The sequence below is a fragment of the Monopterus albus genome, unplaced genomic scaffold (assembly GCF_001952655.1).
Source record: "Monopterus albus unplaced genomic scaffold, M_albus_1.0 scaffold168.1, whole genome shotgun sequence".
NCBI lineage: Eukaryota > Metazoa > Chordata > Actinopteri > Synbranchiformes > Synbranchidae > Monopterus > Monopterus albus.
The window spans coordinates 400,237-421,241 of record NW_018128048.1 but is presented as its reverse complement, the minus strand read 5'-3'; the positions used below and the strand labels follow the sequence as shown (position 1 = coordinate 421,241).

Below are 21,005 nucleotides of genomic sequence, written 5' to 3'. Positions count from 1 at the left end.
TATCCAGTTGGCAGGGTGATTTGCCAGGTGCAGTCCAGATTGCCGGGGTAGTTGCCAGGGAAACCTGGACTGAGGATGACACCACTCATCTCAGACAACAACCCGCCACAACGAGCTGACAACAAAAGCACAGCAAACACACTGTTAAAACAGGCATAGATCATCACATCACCCTCTTTGTCTACATAGACAGAAGGTAGAAAATACAGCCCAAAGTGGTGACAAAAGGGGTTTGAGCACCTTTGCTGTATCAATAAATATGTATTATTCAAATATGTTCCAACTGTGACATTATTATTAAAATAAAGGCACCGATGTTTAGGGTTTAGGACTTGATGTGACTGGCCACTGCTAATATAAAAAAAATTGTTTAACACTTTTGTTGTTTGTCTGAGATTCTCGGGCTATTGTTACCAGTAATAAAATAAATCAAACATTTGAAAACAAAATTAAATTCACTTGTACAAAAACCAGTTGTTTGGAGACTGAATATTTTTCATATTTAAGATTTTAGATCTAGACTTTTAAGAAGCTGAATTCCTATAAATCCTATAGAACCACTGGTGACAGAATTTCATGGCCCCCAGGCTGGCACTTGCTCCTGTTGACTGATCTGGGCATTATCTGATTGTGTGTCTGAAAAAGAAAATGTTGAATCTGACACATAGTGAGGGGGCTGGGTCAGGATGGTGTATATAGTTGGTCCTGCCAAGGTTGAGCTTAACTGGAACTGGCTTTCCAGACCTGCTACATGTTTTCACCAAGGATTGAATTATTCCGACTTAACCACAAACATCAATGTAATCAAGGTTCCTTAACACTACTTCAGATGTTTGGAAGTCTTGGCTCTCAGTACAAGGCACAACATTCTGTTTGTACCCAGCAGGCATAGTGATCTAATAGACCTATGTCAGTCAAGCAGTTGCTTGCCTCCAAAAATCTGAATCAAGGTGATAGCATTACATAAACTAATGAACTCACACTTAAGGACTATACTTTTTCACTCAGCTGATCAATTAATTTTCCATTATTTCTGTAAATACTGTGAGTGGAAGAATTCAGCTGCCAGATTCGATCATAGCACTGTTTCAGCAACACATAAGGCAGTTGCTTTTAAATAGGAGAAATTGTGTTTTATTGACGTGAATGTAAATTTTATACTGTATTAAAAAAAATATATACCAATTTTTAATGACATTTATCTTGTAAGAAAATAAGCAGTTTTAAATAGACTATAATGTGCAGGGGGAGAATTCCACACACTGCACGTAACCAAAGACTTAAATAAAATTATTTGGCTATTAACCTCAAAATAAAAAAAAAAGTAAAAGACCTTCAACAAGTACTGTTGTAAGTTTTCAATTTGTTAAGAACATATGACTATGAACCTTTTACTCTTTTGTGTTTAAACATCTTTGGTCACATTGCTGTGCCTAAAAGCTTAACTGTGAACTTCACACCTGCAGGGCACTTTATTATTAATTATTCATTAGAATAGAATTAAGTCAACAGTGCAGTGTGTGTGCGCACGTGCAAGTTACCTATGCAAAGAGGAGGTGGGTAGTTCCATCGACGCACAGTTCCAGGCATGCAGGAAATGTGAGAGTGGCCCTGAAAGTGATAATAAAGTTGTTCAGGGTTAAGAAAAAAATATTCTAAGGCAATTTTAGTTCAATTTTAACTTTTAGTTTACAAACTGATAAACAATATTTGTTTATTAGAGTATGTGATCAAAATATGTGCGTACATATTAATACATGTATTTATGAGTCAGTTTTGTGTCTGTGGTCATTACCTGTAACGTATATCCTGGTTCGCAGGTGAACGCCACCACCTCATTGACCATATATCTGTCTCCAGTTTTAATGCCATTGGCAGGGATCATTGGCTCTGGACAGGTGGTAAGACCAACCGCTGCAAACACAAGAAAGTAAAAGAATATGATCAACAATGCCATTGCTTTTTTTTTATGCAAACACTGTTCATGAGCTTCTGGCTCTAGTCATGTGCTCTGGACAAATGACTTGAGCACAAGAACAGAAAAATATAACAGAAGGTACCTGATGATCACTTCTTTATGTTATAGATGACTAATGATGCTGTCATGACCTTTACTAACAAACCTAGGGCCAGCTAAAGTCATTTAATTCTACATATCAACAACAACAAAATCATTTCACTTTTGTGTTCTCTACTTTGCCTTCACTTCTCCAAAAAACCTCCTACTTCTTTTCTTGCCTTCACCTTCAGTTGCACAGTATGTGACCTTTCTCTTGGCTACAACCCTATATAAAATGCAATCACAGCACTTTAGATTAGTTTAGTTTTGATTAAATAATAATGAGGCAAATTAATTCACCAATTTTGTTGTCTTTTCTTATAGACAAGAGCTCATTTATGCATCGACAGCTTGTGCAATAAAAAATCCTGTACATCATCAGCATTGACAGCAATCTGTGAAATGTGCTTAGAAATATGTGAAGCCAACATAATGACTATGGTTATGTATTCCCAACACAATCAAGGTTAAACACTTGCTTAATAAGTTTGACAGCAGCCAGGCCTTTATCAAATAGCATCAGTAGGGGTCCATGTTCATGTGTGTGTGTGTTTGTGTGCTTCGCTTAGAAACTTCTGCAGGAGACTGCCCTAGAGTGGTTGCCATGGCAACAAAAGGGTGGAAGAGGGATGAACGCAGGGAAGGGAGAGGAGTGGATGCTACGTGTGTTTGCTTGTGAGTCTGCTCTTGTTGGTTTATTATCTGCCTTCCTACCAGCAAAATGATGTGATCCCACAGAGCTCTCTCTCTCTCTCTCATACGCACACACACACCCAAGTGGCCCACACCAAGTGTATGATATTCGTGAGTGTGTGTGCATGAGGGAGTGTTACTGTACTTGAGTTTGCACTAGCAGAGAGACAAAAGAGACTTTTTATAGATGAAGCATAAGTGAGAAAGCTGTATGAGACTGTAACTTGGAGACACACTCATGCACACACAGAGTATTAGTAGGCAGAGCATCTGCAGGCTGTCGTGACAACTGATCAATGAAACTATTCCATTTGGCTGACCGTCTCTCTCTCTCTCTCTTAGCAAACTGCTTCCTCTTTTCCCTGGTTATGAGAGAGCAGTGACATCCTGTAAAATGCTGACAGTACCACAAACCACCCTACTAGGCCCACTAGACGGTGTCAGCATTTGATTCTAGCTGACTGGATTTACTATAGTTCTGTTTCAGTTTATATGAGGACAGACAAGGGAGGGACATGCCTCATATTGCCATTTAGAAGAAAGGTACTTTAATCAACTTAAAATGATGACAACATCATCACCAGAATGATCCACATGTCCCAAGCAGATGGTTTTTTCCAATTACACAAGCTACCATGTTACTGCAGAACTGACCATGAGAACTTTTAGCAGCACAAAGCTAAACACTAGGTAATCATGTGTGCAATGTGGGGCAGATGTGGCTCAGGAGGTAGAGTGGTTGGTCAGAAGGTTGGCAATTCAATTCCTGGCCACAAGTGTCCTTGGACAAGACATTGAACCTCAGTTGCCCTCGATGGCCAGAGTATTCCCTTGCGGGGACAGCGCCACCATGGGTGTGTATGTGTCTGAGAAAGTTGCCCCCACAGATGGCTGCCTCAGTTCAGTACCGGAGACAAATTCCTTGTGTGTATAACATACTTGGACAATAAAAGTGATTAAACTAAAATAAACCTGGCAGCTGGTGAAACATACAAAAATGTGTAATACTAGCTGTACTTGTTCAAACGAAGAATTAGAATGAACAATCAAACAAGAGCACATACAGTACTAATTCCGGACTCCCTGTTCTTATCAACTACTGAACAGGTTAGTTGTCTGCAAAATTTGGGTGTTTAATGAAAAAAGTTGAAAGAATACTTTTTGGCGAGACCTCCTGTAAAGAACCTCTCGGCAAACTCGCTACAGATTAAAGTGTTGGCACTAATTTTGAGATAATTACAACCTGCACAGACTCTTGTAGGGATGTAATGCATGATAAACTGTTTGAAACTGAACTTGGAAATACTTGCTCAGCATGCTGTGCTGCTCAAATTTGGTTTTCATGAAAACAACTGGCTATGAAACGGCATGTGTTGATTTTGGCAGGAACACCAGCAGAAAAGACTTGTTCTTTAGGGCACAGACCATTTACTGTGGAAGATCTGTATGTTTCTTGTTCTTCACTTATCTGCTTTTTACTCATCTTATAATACCTCTCTGCCCTCCCAGCTCACATTTAAAATCTGTTTTCTCTGTGTGAAAACATGAAAAAAGCTCACCATCAAGACAGCGACACTACACTATACAGAAGGATTGGAACAGGTACTCCAGCATATATACACATGCAGTATTAGATATGCATACAAATGCATGTACACACACACATAAACAAAAAGCCGGAGTTATGCATGATTTATCAACCCACTTTGTCATCAGATAAACTGACATATCCACTTGGTTCCATCTTAAATGTTCAATCCAAACTGGTAATCAGATACTGCTGCTGTAGAAAGACGTCTAAGGACAGTCTCGGCAAGACCAGCTTGAGGTTGTCATAAATACAGAATTTTGGATGCAGTCCAAAATGGATGTGTAGAAAACCTACCCAGAAATCCATGTGCATAAATTAGTTTTGAAATTCTGACATGTGAAATCTGAGAGGGACTTTGGGAGAACTAGATTTGTCCCCTATCAGACTCTCGAGCGTGGATACCTGAACCAAGCCCGGCGGGACCCACTGGCACATGAGGGTTCAAGCCAGGTTCAGACAGAAATGTAGAAATTATGTTCGGGTCCAGGCTGGGTTCGGAGCTGTAAGTTAAACTTTAGGCTTGATGGCTGGAGCACTCAAATGTCTGTTTCTTTTAATGATATAAACTCAGCTGCATCAGTTTCGAGTTGGGTTCGGACAGAAATATACAGCCTGATCTAACACAGGGGTTTTCAACCAGTGGTCTGTGAAGACATTGCAGGTGGTTCCTGATCATTTATTTAACAGTGTAGTTTCATAGGAATGATCTTTTTTAAATTGTTTTTAAACACATTTATGAATAAACAAATTCATGCAAATATAAAACATTTGGAAAAGCCATGGTGACTTTGAAGATTAAAACAGTGGAAATACAGTCTATCCACCCCACAACAGATTATCTTATTCAGAATTGTGGCCCCATAAGTGATTGAAAACCCCTGCTCAGACAGATTCTAGGACCCAGCACAAAATACAATTGATCAGGAAAGACCTGCCTGGAGAGAGAACACCAACACCAGCCTCAGCAAGATGCACCTTCAACTAACATACAGCCATGATAAAAAAAAAAGAGTACCACATCATTTTTCTTGTATTTTACAGTCTCAAATTTTGTCTTTCGATGATTTTGATGAACCTTGTGAACAAAGCTGATGCCAAGTCTGTACAGAGCCATTCAGCTATTACACACAGACCTGCATCCCACAGTTTTACAATGGCACCCTACCTGGCCTGATTAGACTCACAGCTCCATCCAAAATCCTCTCTCCATGGAAACTAGGAGATTTGACAGAGAAGAAAACCCAGAAAAACATAGAGAGACTACCATCTGCGCTGCTCTCCACTTAATATAAATGTGTTGCGAGCCTGAGCAAAATAAATGCCAAGACATAAAAACAGAACAAGTGGCTTGTCCCACACTGAGTGCCAGTTTTACCTAAGGATTATTTATGATACTGTATGTAAGGGATCCAATTCTAATTAAGGTGTCACATATGGACTTAACATTACAGTCAGATTTGGGTCTGAATCAGGTGCATCCGTTAATAAAAGGCACACTGAAAAGATGAGAGTAAAGTCACAGACACAATATGCTGTCCCCATCAGTGGCATGTCAACACAAAGAGCCAACAAGAACACAGACCGTTGAGCCATAAATGCACACTCACACACACAAATATGTAGAAATGCATGCACACACTGTCTCCCACATCGTTACAAAAGAGGACATGTTCATTGATGTAGAAATGATCCTAAGATAAAACAACTACAAAGGACTGAAAAGCACAACTATGCCCTGACAGGTGTGGTTAAATGCATGGTGTTAACATCCATGTCCCATACCTTTGTCTGTCTACTGCAGATTTGTCTTATTTTCCTTTCGTTCGCTTCAACATGTGCACGTATGACACAATCACTTTGTGCGTGCATGTGTTTTTGTGCTTTCTGTTTTTGTCCCTCTACATGTGCTTCTGTGTGTGTGCTCCAATGTGGGTCTCTGTTTGTATGTATGCTTTCAGGCAATACCAGTTCAGGTCACTAACTCCTGTTATTTGATGTTAAAGTTTTGTCTGCAATGGTGTGTGTATATGTGTGTACAGTATAGGCTTGACTGTGTGTGTGTGTGTGTCTGTGAGTGGCTGCGTGCATTTGTGGTTTCTGGTGAAACAGGACCCAGTATTCACTCCTTGGTTGTTTTACTTCAGCAAGTATATTCTTTTTAAAACAACTCACCAATCTATCTATCTATCTAATCTTAAAAACTCACTCTTGTATTCTAGGTGAAAGCCCGCTGCCACCACGCTTATGTCACTCTGAAAGTGCAGAAGGAGCTGATTGGATGTTGAGTTGAGCAGGGCGGGAGCTGTAGTTCCTGTAAAGATGAGATACCAGGTGATAAGTTTGTCTTGTCCAGTTTACAGTGTACAAACCTTTTATGACATTATCATTTTGCAGGTAAATATAATGGTGTTAAAAATATAAATGAATTTATATAAAATAGACACGACACAAAAACACATGGAGAGGGCTTTTTCAGCAAGCAGACTTTTGACATAAATCCTGTTTAAATGCCGAGGCCAGCTTGAAAATTATGTGCAGAGAAGGTGACCAACCCCCAACCCTCCATGGACAGCCAGCACTTTAGTGTCCTTATGTGAAGCAACTCTCATCTGCCCCAGTGAAGCTGCTCAGATTACTGTGGTTATAGTGGGCAGCTCCCCGGTGTGCCTTCTTGAGAAGGGCATAGTCATTTGCTTGTGTGTGTGTTGGCCTATCGGTGTCATGCTTTATGTGTGATAGGTGTCTGACAGGTATGTGCTTGGGGCAGGTCAAGGGGACACTCCACTGGGAAATTGTAAAAGGTTAGATCATTCTTTATCCCTCCCTGCCTTCTTTCTCTCTTTTTATCCCATCCTTCACTCAACCTCATGGTGAAACTTTTCCCCTCCTTCCCTTCCCTCTCTTGTCTCCTTTTCTCTGCTGGCTGCCTGGAAATCGGAAGAATCCTTTGTCTTAAAAACATTTATTACATAGTTTTAGTATTACAACTCATCAATCATGATCTCTAGTGTATGTTGTGTGTGTATCTATAGTTTAAGACCTGTCATATATAATTCATCATAATTCTTGTGTGTGTATCTATAGTTTAGGAGCTGTCATATCTCATCCATCACAGATCTCCAGAGTATTTGTGTGCATGGGTGTCTGTGCACAACTTTGTGTGTTACTTGTGTGTGTGTGCACATTGTCATACCAGAAAATGACCCTAATTTAGGAGCTGTCATGTCTCCTCCATCGTAGATCTCCAGAGAGTCCCAGTTGTGCTCAGTCGCAAACGTCATCACTTGGATCTAAATGCCAAACAATGAAAATAAATTAACAGAATAGCCTGAGGTCATGTGCATTCTCTATAGATGTTGGTGTAAATATAGTGCATTAAACATGTATTTATATATACTGTATACATATACCTGTATCCCAGCCCCTTCACTGACATGGATCCTCCAAATACAATTGAGACTGTTAGGGTAGGGTTCAGGATAGCCAGGAGACAGTATTGTACCACGACGTTCAGTCAAATTGCCACTGCAGGGAACTAGAATCAAGATATAAAATACGGATTTCTTGGCAAAGTTTATTAGCCAAATAGCTAGCAGATAGGACAGGTTGATGGAATGCATCTTTATATACACATGGACAATTACCACTACAGGGAGCTGGATAGAAAAAACATGCTAAACAATATTTATTGTATACACTTAGGTAGCAGCTGAACCTGTTTGCTCTCAGCAGAGAGAGATTTTATGCAGGAATACATTTAGTTTGTTACAATTAATATCAAAATCCCAACTCTTGCAGTACTGAAAGACTCACATATATCCAAAGGACTGATTGCTTCTTTGGGGCTGCATATGGTATGTTTGCTAGTTACATTCTCTACACTTTCCAGGGTATCAGTCAGCCATACCTATACAAGTTGGTGTTGTTGCATTCCACTGTGCGAGGGCACCTGGCACAGCTTGGCAGCGGATAGCACTGGATCCTTTTAGTAGATACCCTGGACTGCATTCAAATCGAACCACGGAGCCAGCTGAGAACTCTGAGCCGATCCGCCGGCCATAACGAGGCTCCGGCACTGAACTGCACTGACTGTCACTGGTACGAGGTACAGCTGCAATAATGACAGTAAGTAAATAATACAAAAAAAGATATAGGACAGTCAGAACACGTTCAGCAGAGAGACTTCAGTGCCGAGCTTGAACTGAATGCAACCTTTTGTGTTTAAGCACTTATATATGGAAGGAAGAGGGAGATCAATGGAGTTACCTTGGTAGACAAAGTGAAAGCCTCTAGCTGACTGGCCGCTCTTAGCATTGAACCGTAGCATGATCTGATTGGAAGTTGCCAATGGCAATGTCTCTCCTAGGATAACCAAATTAGACACACAAGCACATAGGTAATGTTTTTAAAACGAATCTTAATGCTAAAAAAAAGCTTAATTTTCTCTCCTGAAAGCACACATCAATTTTTTTTTTTTTTTTTACAAAATAGTAGTTTATTGAGACACATAACACAACAAACATGCAGATCCATATGAACATACACAGCTTGTACATTCATAACCTCATACTTAGCAGGTTTTTGCCTTGTGGTAAAACATAGTCCTCACCAGAATAAGAATGCAAAAACAAACACATCCCAGCTCATAAGCACATACACGCAAAAATGTAGATGCACACACATACCCAGGCAAAAACAGTAACAGTGATAAATAAGAAAAACATGGCCTGGTGTGGCTGACATTTAGAACCATCATTAGCTGCATCAGGATGTGTGTGTCCATGTGTAAGTCTGGTATGTGTGTTAATATGTGTGTCAGGATAATCAGTCAGTTAGCTAGAACAATGTGTTACAAAGTTGTTTGCCCATGTGTGCGTGTTTCATTCTTTGCTGGCAGTTTTAGCCAAAAGGGGAATTTCAAACCCAAATTAATTTTAAAGAATAAGCCAACCATTATAGATTATATAAACTGGCCTCTTTCCTTTGAACTAACTTAGATGGAAAATGGATGGAAAGAAAACAATTGCCAAATTGCACAACTCTAGAACTGCAGAGATAATTTTATTGGCAGTCGCAGTCTTGTCCTTTATTAAATGCTTCATCTTCCTCCAACAGAATAAACATAACAGAGAAAATATTTTAAAAGCCACGATATCTAAAGAAAGAAACTAAATGTCAACTCCAGTGGGTTTTCCCTGCAGCATGCCCCCTGGCCATGACATACAACAGAAGAACACAAAAGTTGAAGGCAACAAGAACACGTTTTGCCAACAGCTATAGTACGCTAATCAATATTTAGTTATGTTTCATTCTTCTACATCGATTTTGCCTCATCTTTTAATGTCCATCCATGCTGAGTGTGTAACTGTGTAGTGACTCGAAATGTTGCCAAGCTGGAGGATAAGGAAGCCCAGGGAGGATTGTGTTAAGGAGTATCAGTGCTACTGTATACTGTATGGCCCCAGTGAGACGCTTTCCACTGCTGATTTCTTCTTGTAAAGATAACCCATAATGCATTTTCACCAAATACATCACTGTCAAATAAATCGTGATAACGACCTCTAGTGCTGTGTTCTACAGCCCCCTGAAAGCTGCTTTCTTACAAGCGATTTCATTATTTTCTTTTTTCAACAATGTGCTCAGGATCAGGCGATTTTCAAAAATATAATGTCATGCTAAGTCATAATAAGTGAAAAAAAAATTAGTGCTTTATTTATGGCATTAGGGCCTGATATTCTTCCTTCAGTTTATCTGACACTTGAATCAGCTACTTGGAAACTCACCTGAATGTGAGCCAGCCAGGGAGCTAAGCAAACGAGTGTTCTCATTGGCTCCATCGAACAGCTCCACCGAGTCGTTCATTGCTGTCTGGAAAACGGCAAACTGACCAAACACCACTAAAGAAAAAATAAACAGAATAGAAAAGAGAAACACTGTAAGAGAAATAAAGCCTTAGTGTTACTTTGTTTATTTGTTGGTACTTTAGTTACGTTAGTCATGTACAGCTGTGGCTGATATTATTGGCACACTCACTCAATAAATCTACAATTACCACTTCACAGTTTGTACATCTCTGCCAGCCAGTCACATTGACGGCAATGGCACATATGTGAGTTCACTTACCTTGAACTTTGACCACCAAACTATAATCAGTTCATCCTTGAGCTGAAGTTGACACTTTTGCCAAATTTGAAAAATTCCCTTAAGGCTTTCCTGAGCTATCACATTCTGAAGAATGGGTCAGACATGAGGTGACAGTGACCTTTAACTATGGAGATAAAATACTATCAAAAAATGATACAAATGCGTGTTTAACGTTTTGTCTGTAACAAGCGATTTGTGTGTGTGTGTCATGAGGATCACAAATGCATGCTGTACAAACTGCACATAAAACACGTTTTACAAATGCTTAAAATCGATTTTGCAGGCAACTGGAATCTTCTCTGTTAAAACGTGTTATGTATTAGATATTTTTGTTTATTTTAGGTAATGTCCATTTTGAATAGCGTTGTGTAAATACTTTTGTTTGGGAAACAGGTTTGGAAACTCAGATGTCCGAGTTTTCCACGTATCATTAAACGCACCGTGCATTCGTGGATCGTGGATTTTTGAGAGTTCGGAAAAAACCTCTCAAAAATCCGTGTGTGCGCGGAAGGTGATTCGTGTGTGTTAGACGATCCACGCATGCGAAGGTAACAATGTGTACGTACTTTCTAAAGAACTGCACACGAACAATCGATTTTAAGCATTTGTAAAACGTGTTTTATGTGCAGTTTGTACAGCACGCATTTGTGAACAGCATGACACACACACACACACGGCTTTATACGTGCAGATTGCAAATCGCTTGTTACAGACAAAACTTTAAACACGCATTTGTAACATTTTTGATAGTATTTTATCTCCATATTTAACCACCAGATCTAATCAGTTCATAATTGAGTTCAAGTGGACGATGGTGCCAAACTTGAAGAAAGTCCCTCAAAGCCTTACAGAAATATGGACGGACAACCCGAAAACATCGCCAGCATGGCGGCATAAAAAGTCACAAAAATCTCTGAGATAAATTAAAACTTACTAAAGTACCTGGTGTCTGCAGCTCTTTAGTTCACTGTTAAAGTGCAGAAACTTAGTTTTTAATTTAGAACTTGGCTTGGTTTTAAAACAAAAAATAAACCAAAATGGCATTGACTAAATTATTCACACCCTGGACTTACTATTTGGTAGCACAACCTCTGGAGAGGATAACTGCTGTCAGGCACTTCCTATATATTTTCCAATAGACACCACTCCAGTGGCAGTTTGACCCACTCCGCTTTTGCCCTGGTTCTCTCAGATCTGAAGGACGCCTTCTTCCAATCACTGTTTTTGCTGTGATCTTTTTGCAGGAGCTCAACAGGATTTAGATGTGGACTCATTACTGGACACTTCAGAACATTGCACCATTTTCTTTTAAAAGATCCCTGGGTGCATTTAGATGTGTTGATGTGACACATGACCTTTGACGAAGACACAGCTTGGTGACACTGGATGCAACACTGTGTTCCAAAAGACCCTGGTAATCCACTGATTCAAGGCACCCAGTACCAAAGGCAGCAAAGCCATCCGAAAACATCAGTGAACCTCCTCCATGTTCAACTTGTGAGTCGGTGTCCTTTTCTCTGAAGGCTTCTTTTTATGTGTTAACATAGAAGACATTCACCCAAGAAGCAATTTGCCTTGTTCAGGTGTATTTTGGTAAACTCCAGTCATTTTATGTCCACATCTTTCTCAAAGAAATGCCATGCCTTACAAAAAATACAAGGGTGCAAGTATTTAAAGTCAAGATTGTATGATGTGACCTTTTATGGACTCACCAAACTGTGGGGACACAGCGATGTAATAGGAGCAAGTCTGTCTTGTAGTGTAGTTCAGAGGATAGTTTGGAGACAAAACAACTCCTTCAGAGCCACCATACTGTCCTCCGCATGGAGCTATAAAAAGACAGAGAGAGAGAGAACTGTTTTTATTTAAAAGTTCTTAAATAAAATCCACATAGTTTACACCATCAGTGCAAGAGCAAAGCTATAAACCATGTTTAGATACTGCTTACGTGTTTTGTACAGAGGGCCAGATTCATAGAGGCTTTTGCACCTCACTTCAGATTTCAGACACATTCTGTGCCTAAAGACATACATATTATTATCAAATAGACTCACCAGTGTGAAAGGGCACTTTGCCAGAGAAGGTGCAGATTTTACACAGATGAAGAAAGAACGACGAGATAGGAAGAGAGAACTGAACTAACCTACAGTGTATTATATAGAGATCTCAGCAGACAAAGGGTAAACAGATAATTGAAAGGTGTGCAGGGGAGCTGCACTAAATTTCTTGCAAAATAAAAATCTGCTTCAGAGAAAAAAAGAAAAAGCAGTAACTGGACAAAATTTAACACAAAGAAAGAGACTGCTCTGAGTTATGGGCCTGTGGTCATTCAGTCTGAACTCACTGAGACACTAATACATTTTGGTAATTGCACTTCTTTAATAAATTACAAACGAACATGTGGCTGTAGTTACCTGAGATTCTAAGGAGCTCTCAGCTGTATCATTTAAGAGATGGCTCGATACTGAAAGTGTGACATAGAATATCTCCCATCTGCTAAAGTGCTTTTATAACAGAATGTATCAGTATAGCTGCGCATGGTCCACCAGCTATTCTGTTCATTTATAAATGTACCCTGTTTCCATAGGTATTGATTTAATGACTACAAACCGTTCAGTAGAGTAAGAATACAACTGTAATGCATGCTGAGCTGCACCCTCAGTGAAGGCTTTGGTATCTCATTATCTTGTGACCTTACTGATCTCCCACAAATCCGATCTTAGATCTACACCCTTTGAGTACTCTTTCACTCACAGAATTAATCTAAAAGGTTGTCCTTGTCACTAACTACTTAACAAGCTGTTGCTGTAGTAAAGCAGATGCTAATTTCACACAGACTACCCCAGCACAAATTGAATGAAAGGAACTTGAAAGGTATTTGCAGTGGACTACCGTGTAGATAAACTGTGGCTATGGTTAGACTTAGCTTGTGTTAGGTAAGACCAAGGCTTGTTTAGGTGCTTAAGTAAAGTAATCAGCCTATAGGGTCAGTGAATGTTGACACTGTAGCAGTTGTTCGCTAACAGTGTTTGTCCAAGGGTTAGACCACCTCTCACTACAAGCCTTGATAATATGAACAGACATCACTATGCAATAAATTTGGACAGTGACACATTTTTATACTCCAAAACTTTGGATTTAAAACATTGACTATCACATCAGATAAATGATTTAGGAACTGCAGCAAGTTCGATATCCATCCATTATCAATACTGCTAATCCTAACGAGGGTTGTGGAGGGGCTGGAGCCAATCCCAGCTGACATTGGGCAAGAGGCAGGGTACAGCCTGGACAGGTCACCAGTCTGACACGTAGACAAACAACCACACACACTCACACAGGCAATTTAGAGTCACCAATCAACCTAAGCTGCATGTCTTTGGGAGAAAGCCCGATTACCCGGAGAGAACCCACTCAGGCACAGGGCGAACATGCAAACTCTGCACAGAAAGGCCTCGGGTCCAGCCAGGGCTCGAACCTTTTTGCTATAAGGCAACAGCACTAACCACTTCACCACCATGCTGTCCAAAACAAAAATACTGTATGTGCTATTTAGTTTGCTCCACAGAATAGCAGGATAGATCTGGGTGAGGAAAGTGAAAGAGCAGCACTTGCCCTTCCCTCATTACTATCACTGAGCATGGCCCAGTGGAGCTGCTCAGTGGCCAACAGATCAGACAGTGTACTGGGCAGCTTCCAGATGTGAATGTGCAACTATGTGTGTGATCATGGAATACCTGAAAAAGAAAGCTTGGCTCTGACTGGAACTCCCCTGAATGAATAAAGATTCAAATAAATAAGCGATTGACTGAAGTCTGAAGCCAAGTGATATCAGCATACACTTGCTATCTTCCCTAGTGATGCGTTGCCAGGCCTGTACTGCAGCCAGCTTCACTTAATGTTGGCTTTCTGTAAAGTGACTGAACTGGCAAGAGAGGTACAGTCTTCTGCTTGGCCTTCAAACACTCCTCGGTTGTATTGTCTGTATATTGGTTTATGGTCCTGAAATCACAACGCTGCAACATTTTTGGCAACAGTGCCCAAACAGTTTCATCCACTTTGCTGCTTCAGTTGTTTGGAGACATGTTGCAATGAAGCACTCAGATTTTAATCATTTCTCTTATTATTTTTCTCCCCTACTGCTGGAAGCACTGCCCATTGCATTGGTAAGCAGATCACTATTCTAATGGTTTTTTTTTTATCCAACTGACTGCATTTGGCTACAAAGTTGTTTAGTTTAGCAGAAAGTCCATGTTGTTCCTAAATATCACTTGGACCCCTGTAGCTCATAGGCTTTGTTATACTGTAGACACCAATCAGCCACAACATTATGATCACCTGCCTAATACTGTGTACACAGGAGTCAACACAGCAGTTCGTTGGCATTCATGTCACTTGGCAGCTCGCTGTGCAGCTTCGGTGAAATTGTTTGCTTCCACTGTTCTACTGTCAGTAAGAGCACAAATGTGTTGAACATTCAGTGAAAAACTGATGCAAAAGAAATGAAAACTGTGGTCGTGAGGACAAGTTAATTTTTTTGACAAATTCAACAGCCTACCCACTCTAGGTGTGATATCACCACTACAGCCGCTGAATGTTTCTCTTTATAGACACCAATGTACAGTTTTTCTCATTTTCAACCATTTTGATAAAGATTCAAACAAAATGGAATCTTCTGAAAAGGAATGAAATGTAAAATTTTAATCTACAGTAGGTCAGCCTCATCATCAGCCTTGGGCATCCATGACCCTGTTGTCCTTCCTTAGACACTGTTGGTTGGTACTAACCACTGCAGACCGGGAACACCCAACAAGACCTGCAGTGTGGGAGATGCTCTGACCCAGTTGTCTAGACATCAAGGTTTGGTCCTTGTCGAAGTCACTCAGATCCTTACACTTGCCCATTTTTCATTCAACTTCAAAAACTGAATGTTCACTTGCCGCCTAACATACCCCAAACACTGACAGGTGCCATTGTAACGAGACAATCAGCGGTATTCACTTCACCTGTCAGTGGTCAGAATGTTATGGCTAACTGGTGTAATGTAACTATAGTGCTGTAGATTACTGCCAAGATGTTCGTGTTATATACCAGGTAGACATCTCAAAATGTAAAGTGCAGATCACAAGAGTGCAAGGCACACTAACATTAAAGCGAAATTAAACAATATGCATCATCAACCTCCCAAAATATGAAGGTGTCAGTGACATTAAGCCGATAACTCAAGAAATAAATGTGCTTCCTTACCTTATTTTGATAATTGGACTGATACTATGGGTGCACTATTTTTACAGGAGCCCGTATACAGCATCAAAGTATTTCAATCAAAATGCAAAACAATTATTAAAACCCAACAGGCACTAAATGTTATGTAACTTAATCAAACTGCAGCAATCAGGAGTAACATCCATAAGATATAAGGCTAACAAGCACAAGTCGCCATGTGTTGCTATTTTAATTTCCATTTTATTTTCAAAGGTGCTGTATAAATAAATTTGACTTGATTTGACATAGAAATAAAGTTTGGCAGGATGTATTTACACAACACTCTGCCTAAAACAGAGTTAATAAATCATTTCTACAAAAATGAATAAAACATTCTAATCCTAACTGGATTATTGGATTTTCAAACAGAAATTCACTTCTGCCATTAGAAATTGTTTTTGTGCATATACTGTAGCCTCTGAGCAGAAAAGTACACTGAGCACAGGATAGTGCAGATTTTTAATAAATATGATAGATAAAAATGATAATTTGTCAAACAGTTTATGGAATAAATCTGACTGGCACTGGATCCAGCTGAGCTGCGTCATGAGAAGCAAGGGAGCCAGCGTCTCAGTTCTTTAACCCTTTATAGGCCACTCACTGAAATACTTGGAAACCCTAGACCATTATTGGAGGATATTACATCTTTTTTTTTTTACTTTTAAAAAATGCTCACTGTCATGTTGCAAATCATAGGCAATAATCAAGGTATTAAAATGTATTTAAAAAACTAAAATAAAGTTGAAGACATTCATTTAAATTAGCAAAAATACAAAACAGCTTATTTTCTACAAAAAATTACAGCCATTTAGGATGCCCACAGAACTGACCAAATGTGGTTCAAAAATCATATTTTACTGTTTCCTCTCTTCTCATGTCTTTACTGGGAGGAACCCAGAATATGCAAAGAAAGGTGCAATTTAGGGAATTGAGATGTACTGTACCCTTGATTTCAGCTAGACTAGAGCTGTGTATACAAATTTATAGTAATGAATGTGCATAGAGTATAGCTATGCTAAGCCCCGAGGCAAAAATGTGTCAGTCACTACCTGCGCTGGGTAGAGCAGGGTAAACTGTTTCACACTGTATTCAGACAGTACATCTGTTGTGACGTTATTTAGGGCTGTAAAGCTTTCATTTAACAGATAACAGATTAAATCCAATTAGGTGGAAGAAGGTGAAAGCTTTGACAATGTCAGACTTTAGAATGTAAGCATATGGCTATTTATTGGCAGCATATACACTCACCAGCCACTTCATTATGTACACTTCCACCTTAACATCTGTATTTATGAAGCTCAAAATTATCCAATTTGTATGTTATATTCATACAAAATGTTTAATAAAATAAGTAATGTCCCTGATTGGCTGATGCAGAAAAAAATCACACAAAATCAACACATCCTGTAGCACTATAGCGAAGCATGATGCAATAGTAGTATTGGGCACCTATATACTGTATGACATAAAGAAAATCCAGAAAAGTGCTGCATCATTGTGGTACCTTTTTTTAGAACTGAGATGGCACTTCTGCTGCACCCTCTTTAGAGTGGTTCTTTCCACTTGACAAAGACACAGCAGGGTAAAATTTTTAGTGAATTAATTTATGTGGTGCTGAGCTAGAGCACAGTGTGGGATCTCTTGTATCAGCATGCTGCAATTCCAGAAAGCCTATTAATCCGTACTACCATTGTATGACCCACAAAAAAGCAGACCTAACAGGAGCTTGATCCATCTTCAGCAACCCCAAGAGAGTTACAAAACCTGTGGGCAAACAATATGTGGGCATGTGCACATTTATACTGCAGCTTAGGCTAGCAGAGGTCAGTGAATTTAGTTAGGTGAGTGTGTTATGTGTGTGGAAAACAGTAGCAACTAGCACATCTGTGATGTTCACTGCTTCCAAAGTACACAAGCACACTCACGATGCATTCTTATCACTTCTGTTCTCACCTCTTCTGGTCCCTTCTCTTCTTGTCTTGTTTTGCTTGCTAATGTATGTATGCCTCTGTGGCCCCGTTCCAGTGTCCACCCACGGTATCAGCTGTGACGCCTAACAGCCTTTAATAATCATCACCTCTGTGCTCATTGAAAATGTGAGAGCAGGAGGGCACAAAGGCTAAAAGTGCTGTATGAAAAATGGGACAGCACATGAATATGTTGCCTGGGTCACAGACTTGCCTGTGGCCACTAACATGTGAGATAAGATGTTATGTCTGGTTCGCTAATGCTGACTATTGCTCATGTTAAAATAAGCAACAATAGTAACATAATTGTTATTAAATATAGTGCCTTCAGTGTATCTTGGATGATGTTGGTCATCCCCCAGAGGATAATTCCCTCAAGCCAAGTCTTCAGCATTTCACTCTTGTGGAAACTGTGAATAAAGGGCTCAAAAAGTCCACCAGAGAGCCCTCGAGCACTTTCCAATTTCACAGTGGGACAGCCCTGAGCCCCTGTAGACTTATCGGGAGCACAAGTCAAAGTCTGTGAGACTGAGTGTAAACATTATGACTGGGACTCTATTGTTGGCTAAGGCTTGATCAGCAAAGCCAATTTACATGCCCTGAATGAAAAATACAGCAAAACCTGGTTTCCTTTCTACTTCTTTGCTGAACAGTTGTATTCCCAACTAAAATTGAGTTGCAGTCCATAATAGTGACTTCAATAATGTAAGTTCCACAAACTCTTGAGCAAGCATTACATATACAGAGCCCAGAGTCCATTAATTTTGATACAGAAACACAATGAGAAAATATTCCTTGATAGCATAAGAAAGATGGATTTGCTGCATACAGTACTGTATATACCATACAGACTCCAAATGTTCTTTATCACTAAAGATCTGGTGTCTCTGGTCACAAAACTGATTTGCAAAATAGTAAAAGAAATGTGTATGCACAGGACATTGTCATAGAAACTGCAAAGTGCAAAATTTAAGATCTGACCAAGGTCATTTGTAACAGCAAAAAATAAGTCCTACCAGTTCCGTGTTTATAGTCTGTCTCTGTCAGTGTACCTCAGTACACAACAAAGGCAGCACAACGTGGATGATTAATATGTAGAAGCAGAACAAGTACTTCCTTCCTCAAGAGCCTGATCATTGATCATAATGTTTCACCTTGAGGATTTAAACATAAAACCTCACTTACAGTATTGGAAGTTATTTTTACATGTGCTTTTTAATGACAGCACAGACAGATAGATAGATAGACAGATAGACAGACAGACAGACAGATAGATAGATAGATAGATAGATGCACAATAAAATGAAATTTAGCTACACTGAATCACAGCAGTAGCTAAAAACAAACATAAAATGTAAGCACAACAAATAAATAGTCAAATAAAAATAATTGCTAAAATATATAAAAATACACAGTATATGCTGTATATTACAATTTGTAATACATATATATATTGTTACACAGCCATACTCGGTATGTTATTACTGTCCATGGAACAGTCCATGGGTATATATGTAAGTGAGTAGGAGTGTTACTGAGGACTGAGCAGTCTGATAGCTTGGGGAGAAAAACTATTGCAGAATCTGGCTGTTCTGCTCCAGATGCTGCAAACCCTCTTCCCAGAAGCTAGCAGTGAAAACAGGAAAACTGTTCTTCCACATTAAGATGTGAACAGAAATTGTGATACTGTATCCTATGACCTAGAATGACAACAGGCAACAAGTGTGCCCCTTGCAGCAAAAGACCTCCCAAACCTCATGTGTACCTGAACGAGCCATGATAAATAACTACAGACTGGGTGAAAAACACTGACAAGGGGAGAATTTACCTCTATTCTAACAGTTATTCTAACAGCATACTGTATTTCACAGCAACATTAATTTTACAAGTATGATGAAACTCATTTCTTACTCAAAACAGAAAATAATTTTATTAGTTTTAGTCCACTAATCAACTCCAGTCATTTCACCTCTACTGTTTTCTTGAACATTTTTAGTTTAAGTAACTAAACTGTCAATAAAACTCAGCATTTCCTACAGATGTTTCAAATTAAAAACCTACCAGGAACAGGGATGATTATGTCCTTTGAGCCACTGGAAGGCTTGTAATGTTAAATAACTGTGTAGAGTGTCATTAAAGGGGCCCTGTGGAGTTTTCTTGTTAACAAAAATGATGTTTACACTAACCAAAACACACTGTGTGTATTCTTGAGGTCTAATAAACAAGTGAATGTCAAGTGAATATCCTTCCTCATAAAACATTTTCAAATCTGATGGTACAGACTTCAGCAGACAGTCAGGACTGCAGAAAAGGTCAGTAGTGTGAGCCTGCCCTCCATGGAGGACCTGTACACCTCACGGGTCAAAAGGAGGTTGGAGAGGATCACTGCAGACCCCTCACACCCCGGACACAATCTGTTTGAACTCCTCCCCTCTGGACAGCGTATCGGATCACCAGTGAGCATACATGGATTCATGTGCGTGTCAGTGAGTTTGCCAAAATGGGAACCCATTCATAATAAAAGAGCTCTACAGTGCTACAAGAGGCCTGAAATAACCACATGGAACTTAAAAGAGATAAGGCTAGTCATTTTTTATGTCATAGTATTTTCACCAATATCCATACAGAGACTAAAACAGACAATGAATTGCCTCTGCTCATGGTTAATCGCCAACAGTCTGTCGTTCCTAGATTAGCTTGTTCATCTGTGCAATAGAACTTCATTGTTGTTTGCAAACAATTAAAAGCACATCAGGGAAACACACCACTGCATTGGGTGACATGTTTTCATTATGAAACCCCAAACCTGGTTATGCTGCCTTAAAGTCTCCAAGCAGCCATAATTTCCTGAAGTGGCAAGAGTCAGAGTCAACCACACATGCGCAAGATCTTGCGTCAGCTCTCTGCTTTCTTTACATTCTGTTAGCTAACTCATGCTAGGGTATGCTAGGGGAATAAGCTTTTTTTTTTTATTTTTGATTTGATTTATTCTTTCAAACATGTAACGGCAGTCAATATGTCAACACACATAATTTCACACATATCCACAAATGCATTATCAATTTGCTTATACCTAGTACATGCTTGAACGGAGTAGGAAGAAGTTAGACTTATCTAGTCCTACCCCATAACATCATCTTACCATCATTGGATTGCAAGCAGTATTTCTACATAGATAATTTTGTTCTACACCACGCTAGTGATATACTAAAAAATATTACAGACTGTTAACATTCTTACATAATTACATACTTTGATAATTATCTTCTACATCACACAAGTAGAA

The 21,005-nt window shown here is 39.5% G+C and overlaps 1 protein-coding gene across 1 annotated transcript in view; it reads right to left on the bottom strand.

Annotated features, from left to right (window-relative positions):
- LOC109969021 (CUB and sushi domain-containing protein 1) overlaps positions 1–21,005 on the bottom strand; it is a 404,580-nt gene that overhangs the window by 71,031 nt on the left and 312,544 nt on the right. The window contains 10 exon segments of the mRNA XM_020615656.1: positions 1–115; positions 1,542–1,611; positions 1,796–1,914; positions 6,550–6,654; positions 7,537–7,633; positions 7,754–7,878; positions 8,251–8,454; positions 8,610–8,705; positions 10,127–10,240; positions 12,200–12,316. The exon segment at positions 1–115 is cut by the window's left edge and continues 1 nt beyond it. Coding sequence (XP_020471312.1) covers positions 1–115; positions 1,542–1,611; positions 1,796–1,914; positions 6,550–6,654; positions 7,537–7,633; positions 7,754–7,878; positions 8,251–8,454; positions 8,610–8,705; positions 10,127–10,240; positions 12,200–12,316 — 1,162 coding nt within the window.